General features: G+C 44.5%; 1 protein-coding gene across 4 annotated transcripts in view; it reads right to left on the bottom strand.

Moving 5' to 3' along the window:
* Window positions 1-259: 259 nt before the first annotated feature.
* The window catches only part of PHACTR4 (phosphatase and actin regulator 4), a 119,860-nt gene continuing 98,278 nt past the window's right edge, over window positions 260-21,841 (bottom strand). For 3 of the 4 annotated variants that reach the window (XM_036744854.1, XM_036744855.1, XM_036744852.1), the window contains 10 exons: window positions 21,080-21,247; window positions 20,354-20,755; window positions 14,542-15,133; window positions 12,881-13,080; window positions 11,308-11,461; window positions 10,977-11,032; window positions 8,548-8,609; window positions 6,742-6,879; window positions 5,557-5,633; window positions 260-1,747 (listed from right to left, as the gene is read on the bottom strand). In XM_036744854.1, coding sequence (XP_036600749.1) covers window positions 1,732-1,747; window positions 5,557-5,633; window positions 6,742-6,879; window positions 8,548-8,609; window positions 10,977-11,032; window positions 11,308-11,461; window positions 12,881-13,080; window positions 14,542-15,133; window positions 20,354-20,755; window positions 21,080-21,247 — 1,865 coding nt within the window. In that variant the 3' untranslated portion in view covers window positions 260-1,731. The remainder of the gene's footprint in view (window positions 1,748-5,556; window positions 5,634-6,741; window positions 6,880-8,547; window positions 8,610-10,976; window positions 11,033-11,307; window positions 11,462-12,880; window positions 13,081-14,541; window positions 15,134-20,353; window positions 20,756-21,079; window positions 21,248-21,841) is intronic. The other variant, XM_036744853.1, reaches the window with a different exon arrangement.

Raw genomic sequence — 21,841 nt, 5'->3', positions numbered from 1 at the left:
TGGCCCCCTGACCCACAAAGAAACACCGCCTTTAAAGGTCACTCTAGCCCTTTGTTGAGACCCGAAATTCAAATATTTCACAGTAGGCTTCACACTGACATACTGATGTGGAAAAGGAAAAAGGAGAATAGAGCTGAGCATTGAAGAAGATAAGGTGGAATATGAGGGGGGGAAAGGGAGAAAACCATTAAGAAAACTGGCACACCATACAAAAGTTAAAAAAACCAAACCCACACACCAAACAAAACACAAAACCACATTCAGCAGTGGAAGCAGGACTCAGTTTTTTTCTCCTCTTATCGGTATGAATTGGAGGGAAATACAGGAGGTCAGATGGTTTTCAAAAAAATCTAAGAGCATCTGAGTCATTCATTTTAAGACATAGCAAAAATGATGAACAGGGATGAGAGCCCTTCGTGGAACAGAGTTGGGGGTGGGATGTCAAACAGGGTCTAGGCACCAGGTGCACACCCTAGGGTTCACTAGAAGAGAAATGAGTTGAGGTTTGAGCGGCTAGGGAGAGATGAAGCAATCAGTGTGTGGGCACTGGGGGAAGGAAGGAAGAGAGAACATGATAAGGATGTGAAGGGGCAAATGCAGCAGGAGAGGGCCAACTGCTTTGGGCTGAAGCTGCCATGGGGACAAGAGAGGGAAGCAATGCATGATTCTGCTTTTTCTTGTTCCCTAAAGCACCGTCACTGTGATTTGATGAGCCACAGCCCACTGGGCATGACTGTGCTTCTGGCTGGTGGTAGGAAAGGGACCCTCCCCATAGAATCAATCCAGCTTGGTTCTGTGGGAGAACACAGTTCTTGGTCAGTAGTGATTCAGCCTATCATTTGGTACAATAAAATACATAAGCCAATCACAGAGAAGTCATAGTTGTGTCAGTTTCCTGCCTACTTGTGGGGTAGTTTTTTTGTTTTGTTTTTGCATCAAGAAAATATATATACACATTTCCCATTTTCACCAACTCAGAATCTGGTGTTGCAGCTCAAACTAAACAAATAAACAAAAGCCCAACAGGAAAAATAGATGTTCCCACTATTTCTTCAAGACTATTTACAAAAAAGAACCTGGCTGATTGGTGTCAAAATGGAAGAGTCAATGGATCATGGGCATCCTTTCAGGCCCAACTGTCCGATGAAGGGAGTATTGCTGTGTTACTCGAGGTATAAGACAGTGCTTTCTGACTGGCCTTAATTAATGACAGACACACCCTTGTAGTAGGCCAGAACACTCTCCCTGTATGTCCTGGCAACTGCTGAGCCGGATGAAGGGCAGGCGTGAGGAGGGGCAGCACGTCTTTTTCCCAGGAGGCAGGTGCTGCCAGCTCCAGTCTGGGTTGGGTGGTGGGGATTCTGCCATGATGCTACCGGGCAGGGCACTACACTAGCAGTACTAGAGCGCATTCACACAGGGCAGCAGTTTCTCAGGGGCAGCAAAATGTACAACCTGAAAAATCCTCCCGAGAACTCTGGGCTCCCCTTGAAGTGTGAGATGCAGTCCACGAAGGTGGAAAAGCACTGCTACAGTGTTCAGTCTGGTCCCAGGGGTCCTTCCGATCATTTGTTCCAGTGAAATGCTACATTCAGAAAGATGCCATCCACCTTAGAACTATGGCGAGTCCATTTGTGGACAAGACATAAAGGGTCTTCCATGTATCGAGAGACTGAAGTAGGAAAGCAGCCCCTGTTTTGGGGGCCTTTAAGCTCCTCTCCCAAGTCAGCATCATGGTCGATGGAAGCTAAAACCAGATAGACAAGAGGGAGGTTACAATAAGCACACAAAATCAATACTCTGCTCTTATCCCAGCATCTGTAGTAATGTAAGGCTAAGGAGGGCAGTCTGACCCTTAGTGGCTTCACCAGGGCCACAGAATCTCTCCCAAAGTGTCTCTTGAAAGACCTCAAAATTCATCCTGTTCAACCCTTGAGGCCCAACCATGGCAGCACTACACTAGCCTCGCCAAGGAGCCCCCAGGCTCCTCCTAAGGCAGCCCATTTAATGTCTGGACAGCTCCAATTATTCATCCCTTAAATTGGGATGGAATCTGCTCTGCTATCTTCTTAGTCTTAAGCTCTGCACTCCAGGTGCCAGACAAAAGAAATGTAACCTCTTTCTCAAGAAACAGCCCTTCAGAGACTTGAAAGCAGATCCCTGGCACTCCTCCCTGCCCCCTCCTGCTTTTCTTCGGGGTAAATACCGAAGATTCTTCAATAAACTCTTCTAGTGCATGATTTCCAGTCTCCTAAGAAGTCTTGTCCCTTTTCCAGTATGCATTCCAATTTTAACACAGCAGAGTACCCAGAGCTAAATAAACATTACAGCTTAAGATCCCATTAGATTTTGGGGCTTGCCCGTCACAATATCAATAGATATGAAAGATAGGTCCTTTAGACCAACCTCACAGAACCTTTGCAAACCGACTGTTTTCCATAAATGTCTTCGACAGCCCAAGTGATTGCTGCTATCCACAGTGTTAGAAAGAGAGCTCCCACCATCGAATGCTTAATTTAAGTAAACAAATATTTAATCAGAGCCTACGACATATACAAGGAATAGTGCTAGATAGAAAGATAAAAATCCCACAGGCTCTATTCTTTCTGGGACAGTTGGGGTATGCGTACGTGCATGTGCTGCGTGTGTGTGCGCGTGCGTGTGTATGTACAAAATATACATAAAATTCAAAGTGATGTGAAGAGAGAGGACAGAGGAATAAAGAGATAAGAGAAAAATAAAGTGGAGGGGGGGGAGAGAAGAAGACCATTAAGGCACTAACAATTGTGGGTGGGGGGTGGGGAAATCAAGCAAAGTGTCCTGTAAGAGCTGTGCTTTGAAGGAAGCCAGGGATTGTAAGGTTGGGATGAAGGAGGAATATGTGCCAGACATGGGGTACCACCTGTGCTAAGGATGGAAGGAAGAGACGGAAAGTCATTTATAAGCAACGGCTAAGCAGGCCACCTTTGAAAAAGGATTGAAAAGTACTACTGTGAAGGGCTTTAAATGTCAGGTGCCTAACTGCTTTTTAATGGCCCTAAGGATCAGCTAAAAGGTTTTGAAAAAGAGCATGACATTGTTCTATCTGTGTTTAGGAATTCAGTTTGGCAGCTGGGCAGAGGATGAACTGGAGAGAGAAGAGAAGCAGGAAGAAGAATAAGAACTATCTGGCTAGGTGGTGGGGAGGAAGGAACGAAGGATGCTGTGGTAGTAAAATCAGCAAGCCTTAGCAACTGACTGCAAACACGGGCTGGGGGAGAGGGCCTGTCGTTGCTATTCATCCCTTCTCTAAGAGGATCCCTGGGAGAGGGCCCCAAGACTGCAAAACTAGGTGATCACAAAGACGGTGATGGCCAGGCCCAAAACTTGGGTCCAGGTGAATTTTGGGGAAAATGAATTCCATTTTGGACATGTTGCAAATGAGATGACTTCAGGAAACTGAGGTTGCAACATGCACACCAAGGAAGAAAGTGTGGAGAGAGAAGGGATGAAGGCCCTGGACAAAGCTTTTGGGGACACTTGCACTTAGTGGGCAAGTTAAAAACAGAGAGACAAGGGCAGCTAGGTGGCACAGTGAGTAGAGAACAGGCCCTGGAGTCAGGAGGACCTGAGTTCAAATCTGACCTCAGACACTTGACACACTAGCTGTGTGACCTTGGGCAAGCCACTTAACCCCAATTGCCCTGCCCACCCCCCCCAAAAAAAACCAGATAGACCAAAAGAGGGGTTACAATGAGAAGGCAGAATGCACCTGGAGTAACAGAGGGATAAAGTGGGCCAGTTCCACCTTAGGGAGGCAAGTAGCAGCTAAAAGGAGAAGACGGAATGGCCGGCAGTGTCAAATGCTGCTGCATAGATAAATTGGAATGAGGTCTGAGAAAGAAGACTGACTTTGGCAATTAGGAGAACACTGGCAGCTTTGGAGAGAGCAGTTTCAAGAAAGGGAAAGAGTTCAAAACCAAACTTAAGGAATAAAGAGAATGAAAGCTGAGGAAATGGAGGCAATAAATATCGACCCTCCCTTCTAGGAGCCTGACTGTGAAAAACAGAAGAAACAGACACAGGATGACAGCTGGAGGGAAGGACAGTATCAAGGAAAGTTTTCCTTTTTAAAAAACAGGAGGCCTTGGCATGCTTGGAGAGAGAGGGGACGAACAAGGAATGACCAGAAGCTAAAGAGAGGCGATGATCAAGGACCGAAGGCTGCCACCAGGGATGGCGTGGAGAGAGTGCACATTAGAGATGATCCCTGAGTAAAGTAGGAGGTAAGGTCCTCTGTTTGAGGGCAGGGGTGGAGGGGAGGAGGTGTCAGAGGATGATTGAAAAGAGAGGAGGCAGCTTAGAATAACCAGTAACATCTTTTGGAAGTGAATTCGGTCAGGAGACATATGGTGGGGTCTGGCAAGGTGCACAAGGGGGCAAGAGATGAAAGCATAGCTGATTAGGGTAAGGCTGAACTGACCAACATCTATAATAATAAGATGATAGGAGCTTGGGGTGGGAGAAAGGAATTTCAGAGTTCCTTCCAATGCATGGAACATTTAGGTAAAGGTCAGAGCAAGGGCATGACCGGTCCTCTGTGTGGCTGAGGTGATGAAGACAGCGGTCATGAGAGTTTAAGAGGCAAGGCCCAGGGTGTTGTGGAGGGGGGCTGAAATCTCTGGGTATATGTGAGGTGGAGAGGAAGACTGGGAGCCAGGGACAGAAAGAAGGGACACTGACATGAAGGGTGGGTGACAACAGCAATAAGGAGCGGGGGCAGGTAACAGACAGACAGAGTGATGGCGGTAGGGAGACAGAATGAAGGGCAAGGAGGACACCCACTCCTTTTCCACCTGGCCAGGTGCACCGGGACACAGCCCAGTCAGCAGACAGCTGGGAAGCTGCATGGGAGAGAGGAAGGCCAGCTGCGCTGAAACTCTCCTAGCACAAGGTGATGAGGCCATGGAAGGGGCCGCAGATATGATCTACATCCATTTCCTCTCCTAGGTGTTTAGTGACGAGGAAATTGGGCTCTAGAGAGGGAAGTAAGATTTCTTCTCTTACAATCCAACTCGGACAAGCAGACCCCTAACACTGAGTTTTTCTAGACTCACTGAATTTTCCTGTCATGAATGGGAAATCCCATCATGCTACAAGATTGAATTGGCCTGGTCCTCACATGCCACAGGGCTCCTGTGCGCCTCTGGTTGGAGTGCAGGCCTGGGGGCTCCAGGGCCTCTATTTAAAGAGGGGGCTCAGCCTACCTTTCCTCCCCACTCCTCCCCAGCTGTATCTGGGCTTCTCTATCATGATCCAGCCTGACCTGCCCCTGCCCAAAGCTTCCTTTGGGGCCTGGCTGACTCCTAATGGATCATAAGCTCCTTAAAGGCAGAGATCGTCTATTGTTTTTTAATTGCATTTGTACCCCAGAGCTTAGCAGAGTGGCCATGCAGCAGGTACTAAATATTTACTAAATGTCTGCCATCATGGCTTTTTTAGGATTCCCCCAATTTCTAAATGATTCTGTCTTGCTTTATTGCCTTGCATGGCATAAGGGGATTCTTTGCCTCTTACCGTGTAAAATGTTTGCTGTCTTCATGAACTTCCATCTCTGAACTTTTGAACTCATTGAGTTCCTTCCGAATGGCAGCCTGCAGAGAAGACAGAAAGAGGCTTTGAGCGGTTTTCCTCCTAGCTACAATCTTGGCCAGAGTCACAGAAATACCTCTATTAATGAGACGAGAAAAAGAGCTATGCACATTTGCAGCTCAGCAGGGCTGATAAAAACGTTCCATTCTACAACCATTTATTAAACAACTAGTATATGCAAAGTGTGGGCGAGTGGGTGGAGTGCTGGACTCGGAATCAGATACTTATTGGCTGTGTGACTCCCTCTGGGCCTTCATTTCCTCATCTGTAAAATAGGGATACTAGCTGGATCTACTTCACAGGGGTGAGAAACAAATGAGAAAAGTATGTGTAAAGCACTCTGCCAATACTACGTGACTGTAATTGATTATTAAGGCACTGTAATAGGTGTTGGATATAAAGAGAGAAAAAGTGAGGCAGTGCCTGATCTGAGGGAGCTCGGACTCTATCATGTGGTAAACACAAATAAGTATAATTGGGCCAAGAAGAGACCCAGACAAAGTGCTCAAGGAAAATCTGAGAGCAGAGGGAGAGAAGATGCTTTCTCCTGGGCAAATCAGGAGCATTTCATGGAGGTGGTGGCACAGGAGCTTATCCGGGAAGTGGTTTTCATATGACAAAACTAAAATACACACGTGGAGGAAGGAGTCATGGAATTAGGAATTGGGAACAATGGCCACTGAGTCATCTATAGTCAGCCCTGAATTTTAGAAAAGAAAAACTATCAGGCCTGCCCAAGGTCACACAACAAGTTAAGCTCCAAATCACAGTCCTGGACAAATGATACATAATCCTAGGGGGAGGAAGCATCTTCTGTTCTATGGACAATTCTTCCCCTGAGTACATTTGGTGCTGTGCTTTAGTCTTTTCACTTGCGTCTGACTTTTTGTGACCCCAGTCAGGGTTTTCTTGGCAGAGATAATGGACTGGTTTGCCATTTCAGTCTCCAGTTCATTTTACACATGAGGAAACTGAGGCAAACAGGGTGAAGTGCCCAGGGTCACAGAGCTAGGAAGTGTCTGAGGCTGAATTTGAACTCAGGAAGATGAGTCTTCCTGACTCCAGGCCACCTAGCTGCCTTAAAAAAAGCCAAAGAGGTTTTCCAGATACCTTGTCAGCAGGGGTTAACTTTGTCCAGGGCTTGTCAGCTCGCCGGTCATAGTCCTGAGCGTCCGTTACCTCTACATACTCATTAAATCTCAGGATTTTCCTGGCTAAGAGTTCAGCAACTGTAGGCCTCTGACTAAGCTGAAGGAAGAAAAGAGTGTATTAGCTTCATCATAGCACTGGTTACCCAATAAAAGCTGATTACATATTTGCACATTTCAAATGACCACAACTATACACACACCTATATAAAGAGGTACCTACAAATAGGCAGTGATGTTTTCTGTGTTTATAAATAGAGTGATTATGCATGTGAAAGTCACAGCATGACTGGGTCACTTGCTCTCCACCAGGCCACCAAATGGAGTGCTTCCATTCATTCTTCTATCTAAGTTGGTCCATCCATTTCACATTCCCCAATCCTGGTCTACGGTCATCAAGCATAGGGCTTCTTAAACTTTTTCGACTTTCGACCCCTTCAGCACATCTTACAACCAGCAGCCATCATCAGCTGAGCCCACTCCCAGCCTGGACAATGTCCACCCACAACTGGAGCACACTGTCCTCCAAATATTTCCTGCTGTCTTACTCTAGTTTGCTTTAAAACTTCAGCACTTTAAGATATAAAGCAGAGAGTTGCTTGGCATATAAAATTCCCTAGGAGGAAGTTTCATAATCTTTTTCCTCTACATTGTTATGAATACCAGAAATGGTATGGGGAAAAAAACTCCTGGGTCATCCAGTACAAAGTAGATCTAAACAGGACCCTGCTCTACCACAAACCCAATGTGGAGCAATTCAGTTTCCACTCATGGTGAACAAACGACCTCATGAAGTATTCCACTCCTTTTTGGGATCGTTCTAAACATAAAAAAGTTTCTTCCAAAATTCAACCAAACTCTGCCTCTCTCTAATTTATAGTATCACAGATTCAGAGCTGGAAGGGACCTTAGAGGATATCAACTCCAGACCCTTGATTTTGCAAATGAAGAAACTGGGGCCCAGAGCAGTTAAATGTCTCGTCAGGGTCCCACACAGCTAGCAAGTGTCCAAGGAAGGTTCTGAAGCCATATCTTCCTGACTCTGTCCACTAGACCAGGCTGCCTCTTTGACCCGTGATTCCTAGATCCTTCTTCCACATGACAAGCCTACACACCCCTAAGTGTGGCCAGGAGGCTTGCCCTCAGGCTTCTCTTCACACCTGGAGCCTCACAGCATGTAGCTCTGCCTGTCTTAGACAGCTGGACACCCAGCTAGCTTATCAAAGTTCTCCCTGAGACAAGTGCCCAGAACTGGACCCGATGTTCCTTCAGATGCCCTCCCGTGGTAGGGCAGCAGACCATCACCTGCCTTGTTTAGGTACCCTCAGAGTGAATGAGCCTTGGGATGGTATACCAGTCACCTGGGGACTCGGTGAGAAAAAGGGCCACTGAAATTCAATTTCCACACCAATTACTATCTAGCTATATTTTTAAAACTTATGTTCCATTGATGTTTTTTGTATTTACATCACATTCATTTCTGGTAATGTACCTCTTCCACTTTTCTATGCAATGAACCTTCTTATATAAGCAAGATTTAAAGCAAAAGTCCCCCAAAAATCCAGTTCAGCAAAACAAACCAGTTATACCCTTTTCATCCTAAAAACACAACTGTTGTTACTACAGCACAATCGCTTCTCAAATACTTCCTCCTGCCTCGAGCTTTCCTCGTCACATAGAAAAGCATCTAATGAGTCCCTATCTACATAGCACTCAAGTGTGACAGGGCACACGACCAGAAGCAACGTGCACAGGAGCTGTCTTGTACCTTCCTGGTGAGTCGACGTTTGATTTCTCGTTTTTCTGCTTGCCGGTCAGCTTCATTTTTGGCTGCAATTAGAGAACAGAAAATGATAATATTAATGTGTTAAAATTCAATTTGCAGAAAACGCTCATCCCCAGTTGTCATAGTCAATGTTTTTCACTTGGCACCAAAACTTCACATAGAGTGTGCTTGTAAGAAATGAGTTTCTGGGGCTCAGAAACTGGGTTATGTAGTTCCCGTGCTTTAAAATTTACCAAGTAAACGAATGGGGTTTAAGATCACATTAGGAGTGTCTCAGACTTTCTTAAACCCAAATAATAGCTATGCACTATAGTAGAAATAACCCTCAACATGGAGGTCTAAATCTGCCTATCAGTAGGAAAATCATTTGTCCTTTCTGTACCTCAGTTTTCTCATCCCTAAAATAGGGATAACATTACCACCACTCAGATGCAAAGTCTTTTCTTCTTTTTTTTTCTTTGCAAAGCCTGTTTCTCCCTTCACGCTATCTCTTCTATGCACCCTCTTCTTGCCTCTGACATCACCTCACACCTGGCTTAATGCAGTAGCCTGCTGGCTGGTCTCCGCCACAAGTCTCTGTCCACTCTGGTCCATCCTCTGCTCAACACAAAACTGATTTTCCTAAAGGATAAGACTGAGTGGCCAGCTGCCCCCATCCTGTGCAATTCCATGAACTCCAGAAGCTCCCGATCACCTCCAGGATCAAATATAACTCCCCCAGAAACAGGCCCTTTCCAAGCTCTCCAGTCTCCTTACTCCTCACACATTGTGAGACTCAGTGACACTGACTTCATTACTATTCCTCAAACAAGACCCGACATCTCCAGTCTCTGGGCTTTTTTTCTCAGCCTTTCCGCCATGCTTGGAAAGCTATTTCTCATTATCTCTTCCTCCTAAGTTCTCTGGATTCAAGTCTCAGCCAAATCCACTCTTCTGCAAGTAGCCCTTCTGGGGGCCCCTTAATTCAAGGGCTTTCCTTCTCGACCATTTCCAGTTTACTCTGAATACAGCTGGTCTATACCTAGCTCTCAGTCTCCCTCATTAGATTGTATGTTCCTCCATGCAGGGACTGTCAACCTTCTTTGTATGGTCTGTACTAAGAATAGTACCTGACACATAGTAGCCAGTTAAAAATCTGTTGCCTTCGGGGTTGTTGAGAGGATAAAATGAGCCAACATTGATAAGGCATGCTGCTGCAAACAACAAAGTGAGATATATGTGTGTGTACATATGTACATGCATGTGTAAATATATGTAAATGTGTCTAATTATGTGTATAAATATATGTATATACATGAATGTATATATACTGACCATCTCTGTCCCTCAGTTTCCCCATTTGTGAAATGAAGAGAATACAGCTATCCTAATTGCATCCCAGGTTTCCTGTGGGATGTAAAGAGAGCTAATGGATGTGAAAGCGTTTTGTGAACTAGAATGTGTCACACATAAGTAACACCATCACTCCAGTGAAGCATAACCATATCCCCAAGATACCCTGGACTGCTTTCAAACTAATACAAACTCAGAGAACATGCCAAGTGGAGAGAAGACAAAGCCCTGTTTCTCAAATGGAATATGGAGCTTCTGGAAGTCCTGAGGAGCAAAAGGGAGCAGAAACACTGCCCACTGGGGGTGAGAGGCTAAGGAGAAGGGCTAGGGGCATGCAGGGACTGCTCTGAGAAAAATATATTTTGTTTTGCTTTGTTTTTTGCCCACAAACACCTCTGTCCCAACAACCCCTATAACATTCTCCCTCAAAACAAAGGCAACAAAACAAAACAGTCACAGAAATGGCACCTTCAGTTCAAATGCTTGTGGCTACATTCACATAGAAAACACAGGAGGAATCCCATAGATTCTCCCAGTACTTAAGACAGGCCAAACATATAATGATGCTAACTAAAACAGTAACTTTCTGAAAAGTATCCTAACATATAAAGTCACCTAGCTGACAGGTTCCACGTATATAAACATAAAATATATTCCAATGTATATATAAAGTGTTTTGTACGTCTTAAAGCACCATAGAAACATTAGCTACTGTGATGATTGCCACCACCACCATTCTGTGATGCTTCAAGGTGAACAAAGCACATTCTTCACGCCAGCCTTCGGCCCTAGTTAGCCCCAATGTTACATGATTGCACAGATGAAAAGATGAAGGGAGAGAGTGTTTCAGGTATTTTACTAGGGTCCTACTCCAGGTGTCCCAGTTCGTCCAATTTCTCAGGGGGAACAACTCTTGATAGGAATATTTCCCAAGATGGCAAGTACACATTTCCCCACTCCTTGTTCTTAATTTTGCTTTTGTTTAATGATGCTTAAATCAGAAATAAAGCAAAACACACAAAGTACAAAACCCCCAAACACCCCAGCACAGCTTAGTTCTAGCAACAACTGTTACTCACGCTGGAGAATGTTCCTTTGCTCCAATTCTTCTGCCGTTGGTCTCTGACTCAGCCGCCTAAAAGGACAACAGAAGGCATTAAAGTTGTGCCCCATGCTAGCTTTGGGTGACTGGTATGTCATGGGGTCAGCAACATTACTTTTTTCTACCACTGATAGCACACATTGCTAGAATCGTGGGAAAGCATCCTTGAAAATGGGATGTTCAGGTCAACCTTGAACTGAACATGCAGTTGAAGCTATCTGAAAGGCAACTGGAGATGTGAGACTGGAGGTCAGTGAAATATAAGAGAGTAAGACAGGCAGAGAGGAGGGATATCATCTATTTCCTACCTAATCAATGTATTCCCAATCTGATGTCGGATTTCATTCCACTCCTCCTTGCTCTTTCGAGGCCAAGAGTTCAGGCCCAGGTCTGAATCACTAGGTTTGCTATTGGACTTCATGGCCAGAGTATCTTTCCTCTTCACTTTGTTAGCCAGAGCACCTGGAGGATTTGGAGGAAACAGAAGAGGGATGGTTAGGGCGAAAGCCAGTACTTCATCTGGAATGAAGAATTCAAAGAGAACCCCTACTCTCCAACTTTTATAACCAAAAAAGGTGGAGACACGGCTCTTCAGGTAGGAACACAAAGGCATGGCGCAGAACAGGTAACAGGAAGCCATTGCTTTGTTCAAATGGGCACACAGGAACCAAAAAGAACTTTAAAGGTACTGAAAGGGTCAGGTCCCCCAAAGCTTTTCCCATTCTTCCCTTTTCTCTCTTCTTGAGTGAGAAGAGCGTCTGAATTTTATATAGCCAATCTAAATCAGATAATTTTTGCTGAGAAAACCTCTTACATTGATTTTCTTTTTGTTACTCAATTACATGCTGGGAAAAGACCTGGTATGTCTCCACCCAAGTGCTCTGGGATGACTGGAAATGGAGCAAATGTTGGGAATAGTATTTACAGATTCCTTTGAGCTGGAGATAAAAGGTGAAAAATCTTGCTGTATTCCTGTAATGGACAAGCCTTAGTAGAATAAATGCATCTTACAGAAAATTATTTCCAATGTGAGAAGCTCCAAGCTTTAGATGTTTACAAAATAAGTAGAAACAGTGAGAGACAAAAGAGGGAGAAAAGAGGTCGCTCACAGAAAAACTGCAGGGATATAAGCCTTCTCGAACATGGGTAAATGGAAGACATTAGGGCTTCCCTTATTGCTCAGCCAGGAAAAATGGAGACAGCTGATCATTCCTCAAGGCCTGGAGACTTGGTTGGAAGATGTCCTCTCCATGCCAATTTGCCTCCATCATTTTTTTTGGCCAGAACTACTCTGTAACCTTGCTTTCTTTTTACAGAATAAGCTTGGTCTATTATCCAATGTTTATGCATGATTTCTGGCTCCTTCAAGCGTGCTGATGTAATGAAACAGAAGCAAGAACTACCTGGGACAAGGATCATTGTGGGGAAGAGATCACAGCCCTCATTTTATTGATGTCAGAAACTCCCTTTCTTTGATGGAAGTCAGCAACTATTGTGCCACTGGCTTGGAGGTTTGCCTGAGCATATGGAGAGGCCAAGGGCCTGCCCAGGTTTGAATGGCTGATACAGGACTAGAAGGGGGATGCGAGCAGAGGCTTTGCTGCTCTCCATGCTTTGGTCTTCTTGCCTCCTGTGTCACAGGAAGTCTACATTCTAGCTTTTCATCTAACCAGCACCCTGCCCAAGTCCCATATAAACACCCCACAATAGGATCATATAGTCTAGCTGACCTCCTTCAACATGCTAGCAAGGAGAGACACATCAAGGATCATGAGAGAAGAGTTCAGGAGTGATTTACTGTGGCTACTGAGACCATAATGAGTCTGATTGATGAGGAAACTACCACCTGTCCCTGTCTAAGCAAAGTCTCCCCTTTCTTACTGTGTTGGCTTTCATCTTCATCTTCTTCATCTCTATACAAAATGGGGCCCTCAGAATCAGAGTCGCTCTCCTTTTCTTCCTCCTCCTCCTGCACACACTGTGGTAGGAGCTTTGGAAGGACTGTGGTAGATGCCACCTCTCCAACGTAAGTTGATGGACAAGGTTGATCATCTTCCTCTTCTTCTTCATCATCGTCTGGACTAACAAATAAGCATAATTATTTTTTTCTAGAACAAGTCAGCTGATTATACATCGGAGAAAAATTCCAAAAACTGAGAAATAAGCCCTAATCAATGCTCATTAGCATCAAATACCTATGCTAATTTCCCTACTCTAATATAACAGTTTTTCTGAGAAATTCCTACCTAGGCTTCTCTTTGCCCCAGACTTTCATGATGTCTACAATTCACTGTACTGACATATGAAATTGTTCTGGTTTCTAGGAAATTGTGATAGAGCAAAATACTGATTGTGTCTAAGGAACAAGAGAGGGCAAGGACATGAAAAGTCAACTTCTTCTCTCCGAATAATACAGACTTAAGATTTTTATTCACACACCAATGCACTGTTAGTGGAGTTGTGAACTGATCCAACCATTACGGAACCATATGGAACCATGCCCAAAGGGCTATAAAACCATGAATACCCTTCGGCCCAGCAATACCACTGTAGGGCCTTGTTAGAGCATTTTCCCTTGTTGGAACCAAGAAAAGCTTATCTACTAACATAAAACTTTCTGTTTTAAAATTCCACACATAAAGATCAGAGACATTTTTGAGCACTGTCAAAAAGGGAATTTGTTTTGACTATGCATGCACATTTATTCCAAGGGCTTTGCTTTTTGTATTTTTAAATTGGAGTGATGTGAGGAGAAAAAAATAAATGAATGCTTGCTTTTAAAATACACTGGAAAATTAATTTTAAAAAATGATCTTCACATAGATTTTTATAAGAGACAGCAAGGATATATGTAGTAACTAGAAAGAGATTCAGAATCAGAGAGACCCAGCTGAAGTCCAGCCTTCAAATTAGACACTGACTGGGTCCCTGTGGGCAAGTCACCTGAACTCTGAACAGACCAAATAACTCTCTAAAACAAGGGTCCTTAATGTGGGGGCAATTTTTTTTCTAAAAATATTTTGGTAACTACATCAATACAATCGGTTTCTTCTGTAATCCCATGCATTTTTCTTTTATGCATTTAAACATGTTATTCTGAAGCTTCCTGAGACTATGGGACAAAAGGGGCCACAATAAGGAAGGGTTATGAACTCCTGCTCCGAGGCAGCTAGGTGGCACAGTGGATAGTGCATTGGCCTTGAAGTCTGGAGGACCTGAGTTCAAATACAGCCTGAGACTTTTACTAGCTATGTGACCCTGGGCAAGTCACTTAACCCCTACTGCCTCCAAAAGCAGAGAGAGGGAGAGAGGAACCCCTGCTCTAAGATTCTAAGTTGAAGAGTAGGTGCTGATCTGCTTTTAGTTCCTTAATGGGAGATTCCTAAGAGATAAAATCACAAGCCTGACCAAAAAGAAAATTCTTTACAAACTAATTTTTCTAAACAGCAAAACATTTATACACATTATTATCGTACTTCTCCCTTCAATGCTATCCTGAAGGGGAGAGTGTAAATATTATGAAAGACTTAAATGGCACTCACACTTTAAGCATCTCAATGGTGATAGGGAGAGACCTGGTCCGACCCAGAGTACCATTGTCTTCAGAAAAGCCTTTGCTGTTCTCAAATAGCAAGGAATGAGCCCTTTGAGACTCCTCCAATGGCGGGGTGATGGGCAGAGGGGAGGTCAAGGCTTGTTGGATGCGGATGTGCAGGGGTAGTGGGGGAAGCCGGGAGGGTAAGAGAGACTCTCCAAAGCTCTGCTCAGGAGTCCTCTTGGGTACTTCCAAGGCCTGATCTTCCAGCTGAGGGACTTCTGGGAGTAGTTCTAAAGAGGGTGGGTGCTCAATTTCTGGCACAATTTGAAGAGTCTTGGGAGGCAATGGAGGAGAACATGGGGGTTCAGGAGGTATATGAGTAGGCAGAGGGGGAGAAGGGGAGGGAGGTGGGATAATCTGGACTGAATTGGAGGCAGAGGAACTAGTCCCCTCTCTCTGGCCACTTGAAGGTTTTGTTGCGGCAGCAGCACACTCCAAGGAAGGCGTAAGAGGAGGAGGAATCCCTCTCTTGGGTGGTAAAGGTGGTGATGGCTTTGCCAGCAATGTGCCATTGTTGATTGCTTGTGAAAGTTCAGCTGTAAAGGAAAGAGAAACACCTCAGTTTAACCTGGAATTTAGAGATGGACATAATCAGGATAGGCAATGGGCCTAACTATTACAACAAAAGGATACAAATTTTAGTCATTTAGGCAAATTACCAAATTTCATGACCTTATTAGTTGCTTTAGACATTTCATTCCCAAGCAAAATCCCCACCCCCCCCAAAAGTAGAGGAACATAAACTGTAAGATTTCTTGCCTCTCTGCATTCTCCAATATCAAGAGTTACTCAGGCCCATACACCATCCAGAGTTTATGATTTCGACAATGTGTGTTGCTGTTCAGTCGTTTCAGTGGTGCCCAACCGCATTTGGGGTTTTCTTGGCAGAGATACTAGAGTGGTTTGTCATTTCCTTCTCCAACTCATTTTATGGATAAGGAAACTGAGGCGAATTGGGTGGAGTGACTTGCCCAGGGTCACACAGCTAATGTCAGAGGCCAGATCTGAACTGAAGACGAATCTTTCTGACTCCAAGCCTGGCAGTCTCTCCATTGCGTCCTGTGTTCACAGGCAATTCCCCTCCCCCGCTTCCCCACCCCCTTTCTAGCTCCAGTGCTAACTCTCAATTCCAGAAAGATCCCCTAGAGAAAAATGCCTCAAGGAAATTGAGGAAGTCCCCAGGAACATATAAAAACATTCAGAGTTTGCAAGCCTTTGGAAGATGAGGTGTGTCTCTGGCAGTCTGGCTCTATTCTGTCTTCTACTATCTTCCAGCTCCTCTCGGATGCCCATTCTACATTTGCAATTCATACCACAAAGCACCCAATCCCCTCAAGTAGCCCCTCAGTGCCTGCCCAACACAGACAACCCCTCGATCCCTACTCCCTGGGAATCCAACAGAGGGCTGAGTAAACCTTGCCTAAGATTCTGTCTTCATGAAAACACACACCAACTATCAGGCCTTGGTTGCTACTGAAATCCAACTAAATATCACGTGATGTCATGTGAACCAATGAGACGGTCCTTTCAGGACTGTCCAACTCTTTCGGAGTTTTTGGGGCAGAGATCCTGGAGTGATTTGCCATTTCCTTCTCCAGCTCATTTTGCAAATGAAGAAATGGAGGCAAATAGTGTAGTGATTTGCCCAGGGTCACACATGGTCTGAGTGTGAGGCTGAGTGTCTGAGGCTGGATTCCAACTTGGATCTACCTGACTCCAGGCCCCATGCCGCCTAGCAGTTTCAATATCCAGGTGAATAAAAATTGCGCACTTTCTCAAGCCAAGTGTTTCCAAAATTACTTAATGAAATTTTCAAATGCAGGGCATCCTTGACAAGTACAGAAGAAGTTGGGGGGTGAGGGGAGATTTTACAACTCTTAGCAAGCTATCAAAATGTTATTAGCACAATGGTCTTCCTCTAGGTCTTTTGATACCACTGTAAGGACAGGGTATAATCTTTACTAGTGGAGGTAATTCCAGAAGCTATTAACATGAACTCTGAAAAACATGAAAACTGTTAACCAAAAACAGAGACTGACTCTTCTTATATTTTGGTTGTGGATTAGGAGTTCCTTATATGGCAAAAAGGATATGGTGCACAGGAGGTTTTCACTTCTAGTTCAGGGAATTTCATAATACTCTGCTATCTTTCATCAGAAATTTTTACTTTTAGTTTCATAGTAATATTAAAATATTTCTGGGTATTACAGAAACCAGTGTAGTACATTGAAATGTTTATATTTGGAGTCAGGGGATTTAGTTCAAATCTAGGCTCTACTAATTAACCACCTATATGAGCTTGGAAGTACCAATACAGAATAACAAATGGAGAGCTGGTCTGGGAATCAGCAAGACCTGGGTTCAAGTTTTACCTCTCACATACACTGGCTGTGTGACCTTGGGCAAATCACTAAACCACTCAATGCTCCAGGCAAATACAGAGAAGGGGCTGATGGGAATTAGTAGAGGGACTGACCTCACCAGGCCTATGTCAATGAAATGTCCACCCCAGTCTCAGTCTCAGTCCCAGTCCAGGGGCCTGGAGCTCCTTCATTTTAAACTAGGTGGGGCTGGCCTAGAGGACCTCTCAGGTCTGCTGTTGCCCTAAACAGATGACTATATGACAAATAGTGAGATCACAGCCCCATCAAAGTCAGTATCACAGTAACATTGTATGTGTCTGTAGGGAGATGGAGGGAAGGAAAGCAGGGATGCAGATAATCACGAGCCCTTGGCCAGAAAGGTTATGGACTCGAAAGGCTCCAAGAGCTAGCCCAGAACTAGCCCTTTCTGCCAAGGACACATGCTACTGGGCTGCTAAGTCTCTTTAGCTCTTACCTGTCTTCTTCCTCTCTTGGTGACTGACTGACTCCCCAGCTTCCCCTTTAGGAAGCTGAAGCAGGGATGAAAGGCGTCCCTGGCCTGGGAGAGAGAAGCCCTCAGTCCTAGTTCTGCATCTGACACCACCTGTGTGACTCTGGATAAGGTAGTGAGGTTTGGGGTCTCCCATTTCCCCACCCACAGAACAGACAAAACCTTCTGTTCCTGTTCTGTATTGTTAAGAGCACTGGACTTGAGGATAAGAACAAGTAACCCTGATCAACTGTGACCAAAGGCCAGCCACTTCCACCCTCTGCTTCCTCACCCATAATAATGGGAAAAGACCGCCCAGTTTTCCTCAGAGAGCTGCTGTGAGGAAAGCTCAGCATCAGTGGAGGTTCTAGAGAAAGAGTATGTAAAAGCTCTTTGAATCTTAAAGAGCATGGCACTCAATGAAACCAAGGCAGGGATGACAAACCATCTGTGACTGGTTCTTATCTCCCTCCTCCAGCCACCCCGCCCCACTGAAGATGTCGGCAGTCTTGACAAACTCATTTTCTATTCCCTAATTATCCATGAAAACTTTCAAGTAGAGGAAGCTGAGGGACCTATCCCCTGGAAAACCACCCTCAGCACTGCACCCTTCCCCTGGCTCTGAATCACTGTCTAAGAAACCCTTCAATCAGCTCTTGCATTCAAGGAAACTGGGATCTAAAGGAGTCTGAAATAAATGCGAAAATGTTCCCACTTTGTCACTTAACAATTTTTAAAAAAATAACTCCCCTTCATGAAGTACTGCGGCAAACTGAAAACAACCACAATAACAATGTTCCACAAGGGGTGAGATTGTGTTTCCAGTCATAGGTCTTTGTTATTTACTCAGAACAAGGTGAGGGTTAGTCTCAGCCTCTTCTAGGCAGGTCCAACCAGCTATGTGAACACACCCATTCCCACAGCTGGTTTACAAGGTTCATCTCCTCTGGTTCTACAATAGCCCAGAGGCAAGGGGAGGGAGCGGACACTGGAAAAAAGGCAAGAAGGAGAGAAAGCTCAGAGGAGGACCTCCGAGACCTCTAAATGTGGAAGGCACTTCGGAGGTCATCTGGCCGACCAATCAGAAGCATTATTTCTGTTGACACCATCCCCTGACAGATGGTTATCCAGCCTTTGCCTGATACCTCCCAATCACAGGGGGCTCACCACCTTTTAAAGCAGCCCAGTACCCTTTCCGGCCAGCCACAACTACAACAGGTAGGAGTCTTCCTTAGGCTGAGTCTAAAATTTCTCTCCAAATTCTATTCTTGACACCACATGGAATCAGTCCAAAACCTCTTTCTCTTCAAAGAGCCCTTCATATATTTGCATCTAACAACCATCCCCCACCACCCCATTCCTATTCTCACCTAGCTATCAATTCTTTTCTTTTTCAAGGGGGAAAAGACCTATGGGGTGTTCACTTTATTACCAGCTAGCTTTTCAGTCCCATTGTGAATTTTGAAATGACTGAAACCCTTCTGTAACACATGTACTTGCATGTATAGTTTTATACATGTTGAAGGTAATATTTATTAGTCTGTTTTGAGAGTGGCCAGTGGGCTACTTATGTACAGTCCAGCTGGGCTAAGCAGATAAGTAGGGTTGAAATGTTAGTCAGTTAAACATTTTTTCATTAATCTGTAATGAGAAGCAGCACAAACCACGAAAGCTATGGAGAAAGTCACAACAAAGATAAGCACTCTAAAAGCTTCTCAAAGACAGCTCAATCAGAACCTTCACATTTACCTAGATGCTCTGGTCTATCAGTCCTAACACAAAATTCAAGAGGCAGTGTTCCCAAAACCAGGGGGTCTTAAAAGGGCAATATTTGATAAACTGAGATAAATTCACAAATGAACCAAGCTCTATTTAAACTTAGGCTTTTAAGTTAGTAAAATCGAGTAGGATAGGTTCAACACAATACCCTTCATTTATTACTGTATCACTGATCAACACAATTCTGACCATTTTCCAAATAATAATTCATAAGATCCTAATGAAGACTGGGAGACAACATACCCAGCGTGGAGAACCTGTGGCCTTGAGGCCACATGTGGCCCTCCAAGTCCTCAAGTGCGGCCCTTTGACTGAATCCAAACTTCACAGAACAAATCCCCTTAATAAAAGGATTTGTTCTGTAAAACTTGGGACTCCATCAAAGGGTCACACCTGAGGACCCAGAAGGCAACACTGGCCTCAAGGATGCAGATTCTCCACTCCTGGATAGGACATCTGGCTTAACCCAGAATCTGACCAGAATATTCTCTAAAACAATCTTGCTAATTCTCTCAATCAGTCATGCTCTAGCCTCTCTTTGAAGAACTCTAGTGATAGGGAATGCGATATACTTCTAAAGAAGTCTCCCACCTTTCCTTGTTAGCAAGTTTTTTCATCAGGTTGAAAAAAAAATAAACCTCTCTTAATTTCTTCCCCATGCTCCTAGGTCTGCCTTTTGAGCCAGAATTACAGCAACCTAAAGGATGCCAGCTGGGGCCTCATAAACATGACACTCTATTTTCCCTGCAATGTTCCAAATGAAACCTCAAATATTAGAGATCTAATTACTCATTCATGTAATTTATAGATGTTTATACATTTAAGTCATCCCGGTAATGCATCTGGACCCTCAAAAACACTTATTAGCCAAAAGGAAGCATTGTCATGGCAAATCCTCTGGCTCCACGATTCAGTTTTCATACCTAGACAAGTATTCCAAACTTTTTCCATATTTAGGTAAATTAAAAAACCAGATGTATTACATACACATTCATGCACATGTACACAAAAGCGTTATGTACACATGAAAATATTTTCTTTAAAAACAAATGTGTTTTTCTCTTGTTAATGACTGATAAAATTTCCCTAAGCCATGCCCAATGACAGCCTGAAGAGTCACTTACCAATAACAGGGTTACTATTTCTGCTAGCTGGTTTAGGGGGAGGGATGGGGGGCTGCTTGGCAGGGGCAGTGTGGGGCGTATTCAAGGTAGCAGTCGTGTTAGTGCTGACAGGAACAGCAGGCAGAGTCCTGGGAGATGGGGAGGGGGTGCTGGAGGAACTAACTGTCTTTGCTAGGCTTGGGGTGGCGGTGCTGGCAGTGGGTGCTGTGGAGGAAGAGGAAGAAGAGGTGGAGGAGGAGGTGGAGACGGTCCTTGCAGTGCTGCCACCAGTGGCGGTGTCTGCTTGCCCATTGCTTTCTTCCTGAGAAGATGACAAGGGTCTTTTGGGTCGGGGTAAAAGCGGCTTGGGTGCTGGCTCGGGAATGGGCTCCACTTCAGAACTGGGCCGGCTTCCAGATGAGCCTGTGAAAGAGAGTTGTTGTTTTTTTAAAGGAGACAAGAACTGATGGAGATGGAAGGAGTCAATTTGGAAAGGGAGTTAATTCATTCAGACACGGATGATCTAAGGCCCTGTACAACCAGCGTCTCCTTATTCTTTCCTCCCTACTCACTGCTGCTACCATTTGGCTATTTCTCTTCTCAATAACTATTTCACCAGGGGGTAGGCAAGAGGAATGATCAGGGTAAAATTCCACTCAACTCTGTTCTCACTTTCGCCATCAGCCGGACAAATTCAGGGTTTGCTGCCTCTGTCCTTTGAAGAGCCTAGCACAACTATATGTTCACCTGGTTGCGTCTTTGGTTCCTCTCCTGGAAGAGGCTTCTTAAACCTTGTTATCCTTCCCAGTTCCTCCTCCATTTGGCCGGGATTAGAAGGCCCAGCATTCCCAATTGGAATGGTGTGGCCATTCTTTAATGAACCATGGCTGAACTTCCCAGAATCTTCTCCACCTGCTAAGCAGAGAAAAAAAAGAAGCCAAAATGAAGAAATCAACAATAGTCTATGGGGAGAAAAGTCAGTGTTGTACAACTTTTCTTATACCACAATACTACTGATGTTAACTCCTTTTTATCTAAGCCCTGTGGATAAAAGAATGGTAATTTTCATCTTGGCAGTCTGCTAAAAACAAGACTAAAGTGAGAGACCACTAGATTGCATGAGTGGGTATGGTGCTGGTATAAACCCAGGCATCATCACAGAGACGACAGAAAGTTATGATTGCCATGAGAGATTCCTCCAGAAGACAACTGGATTCTGTGAAGGGAAGAGAAAAGAATAAAAGAGACCAACTCCTAAAAACCTCCTATTCTGCTGGCAGAATCATGGGGATGTACCCAGTGTGTTTTACAGGAGTTGGACTATTCAAGCTTTTGTGGGTATCAGAAATTTGAGGGTCATATACCATAGCACTCCTGAGAGTAGCCCCACACTGCCAATCATAAAAAATGCTCCTCCTTCCCATCTGCCAACAGGGAAATGGAGACAACCATCACGCCTGAAACAGCCAAGGGATGGGTTAGAAAGTGATTATGGATAGTAGAAGCTGG

Source organism: Trichosurus vulpecula, chromosome 2 (genome assembly GCF_011100635.1).
Source record: "Trichosurus vulpecula isolate mTriVul1 chromosome 2, mTriVul1.pri, whole genome shotgun sequence".
Lineage (NCBI taxonomy): Eukaryota > Metazoa > Chordata > Mammalia > Diprotodontia > Phalangeridae > Trichosurus > Trichosurus vulpecula.
This window is presented reverse-complemented; position numbering and strand designations above follow the sequence as displayed.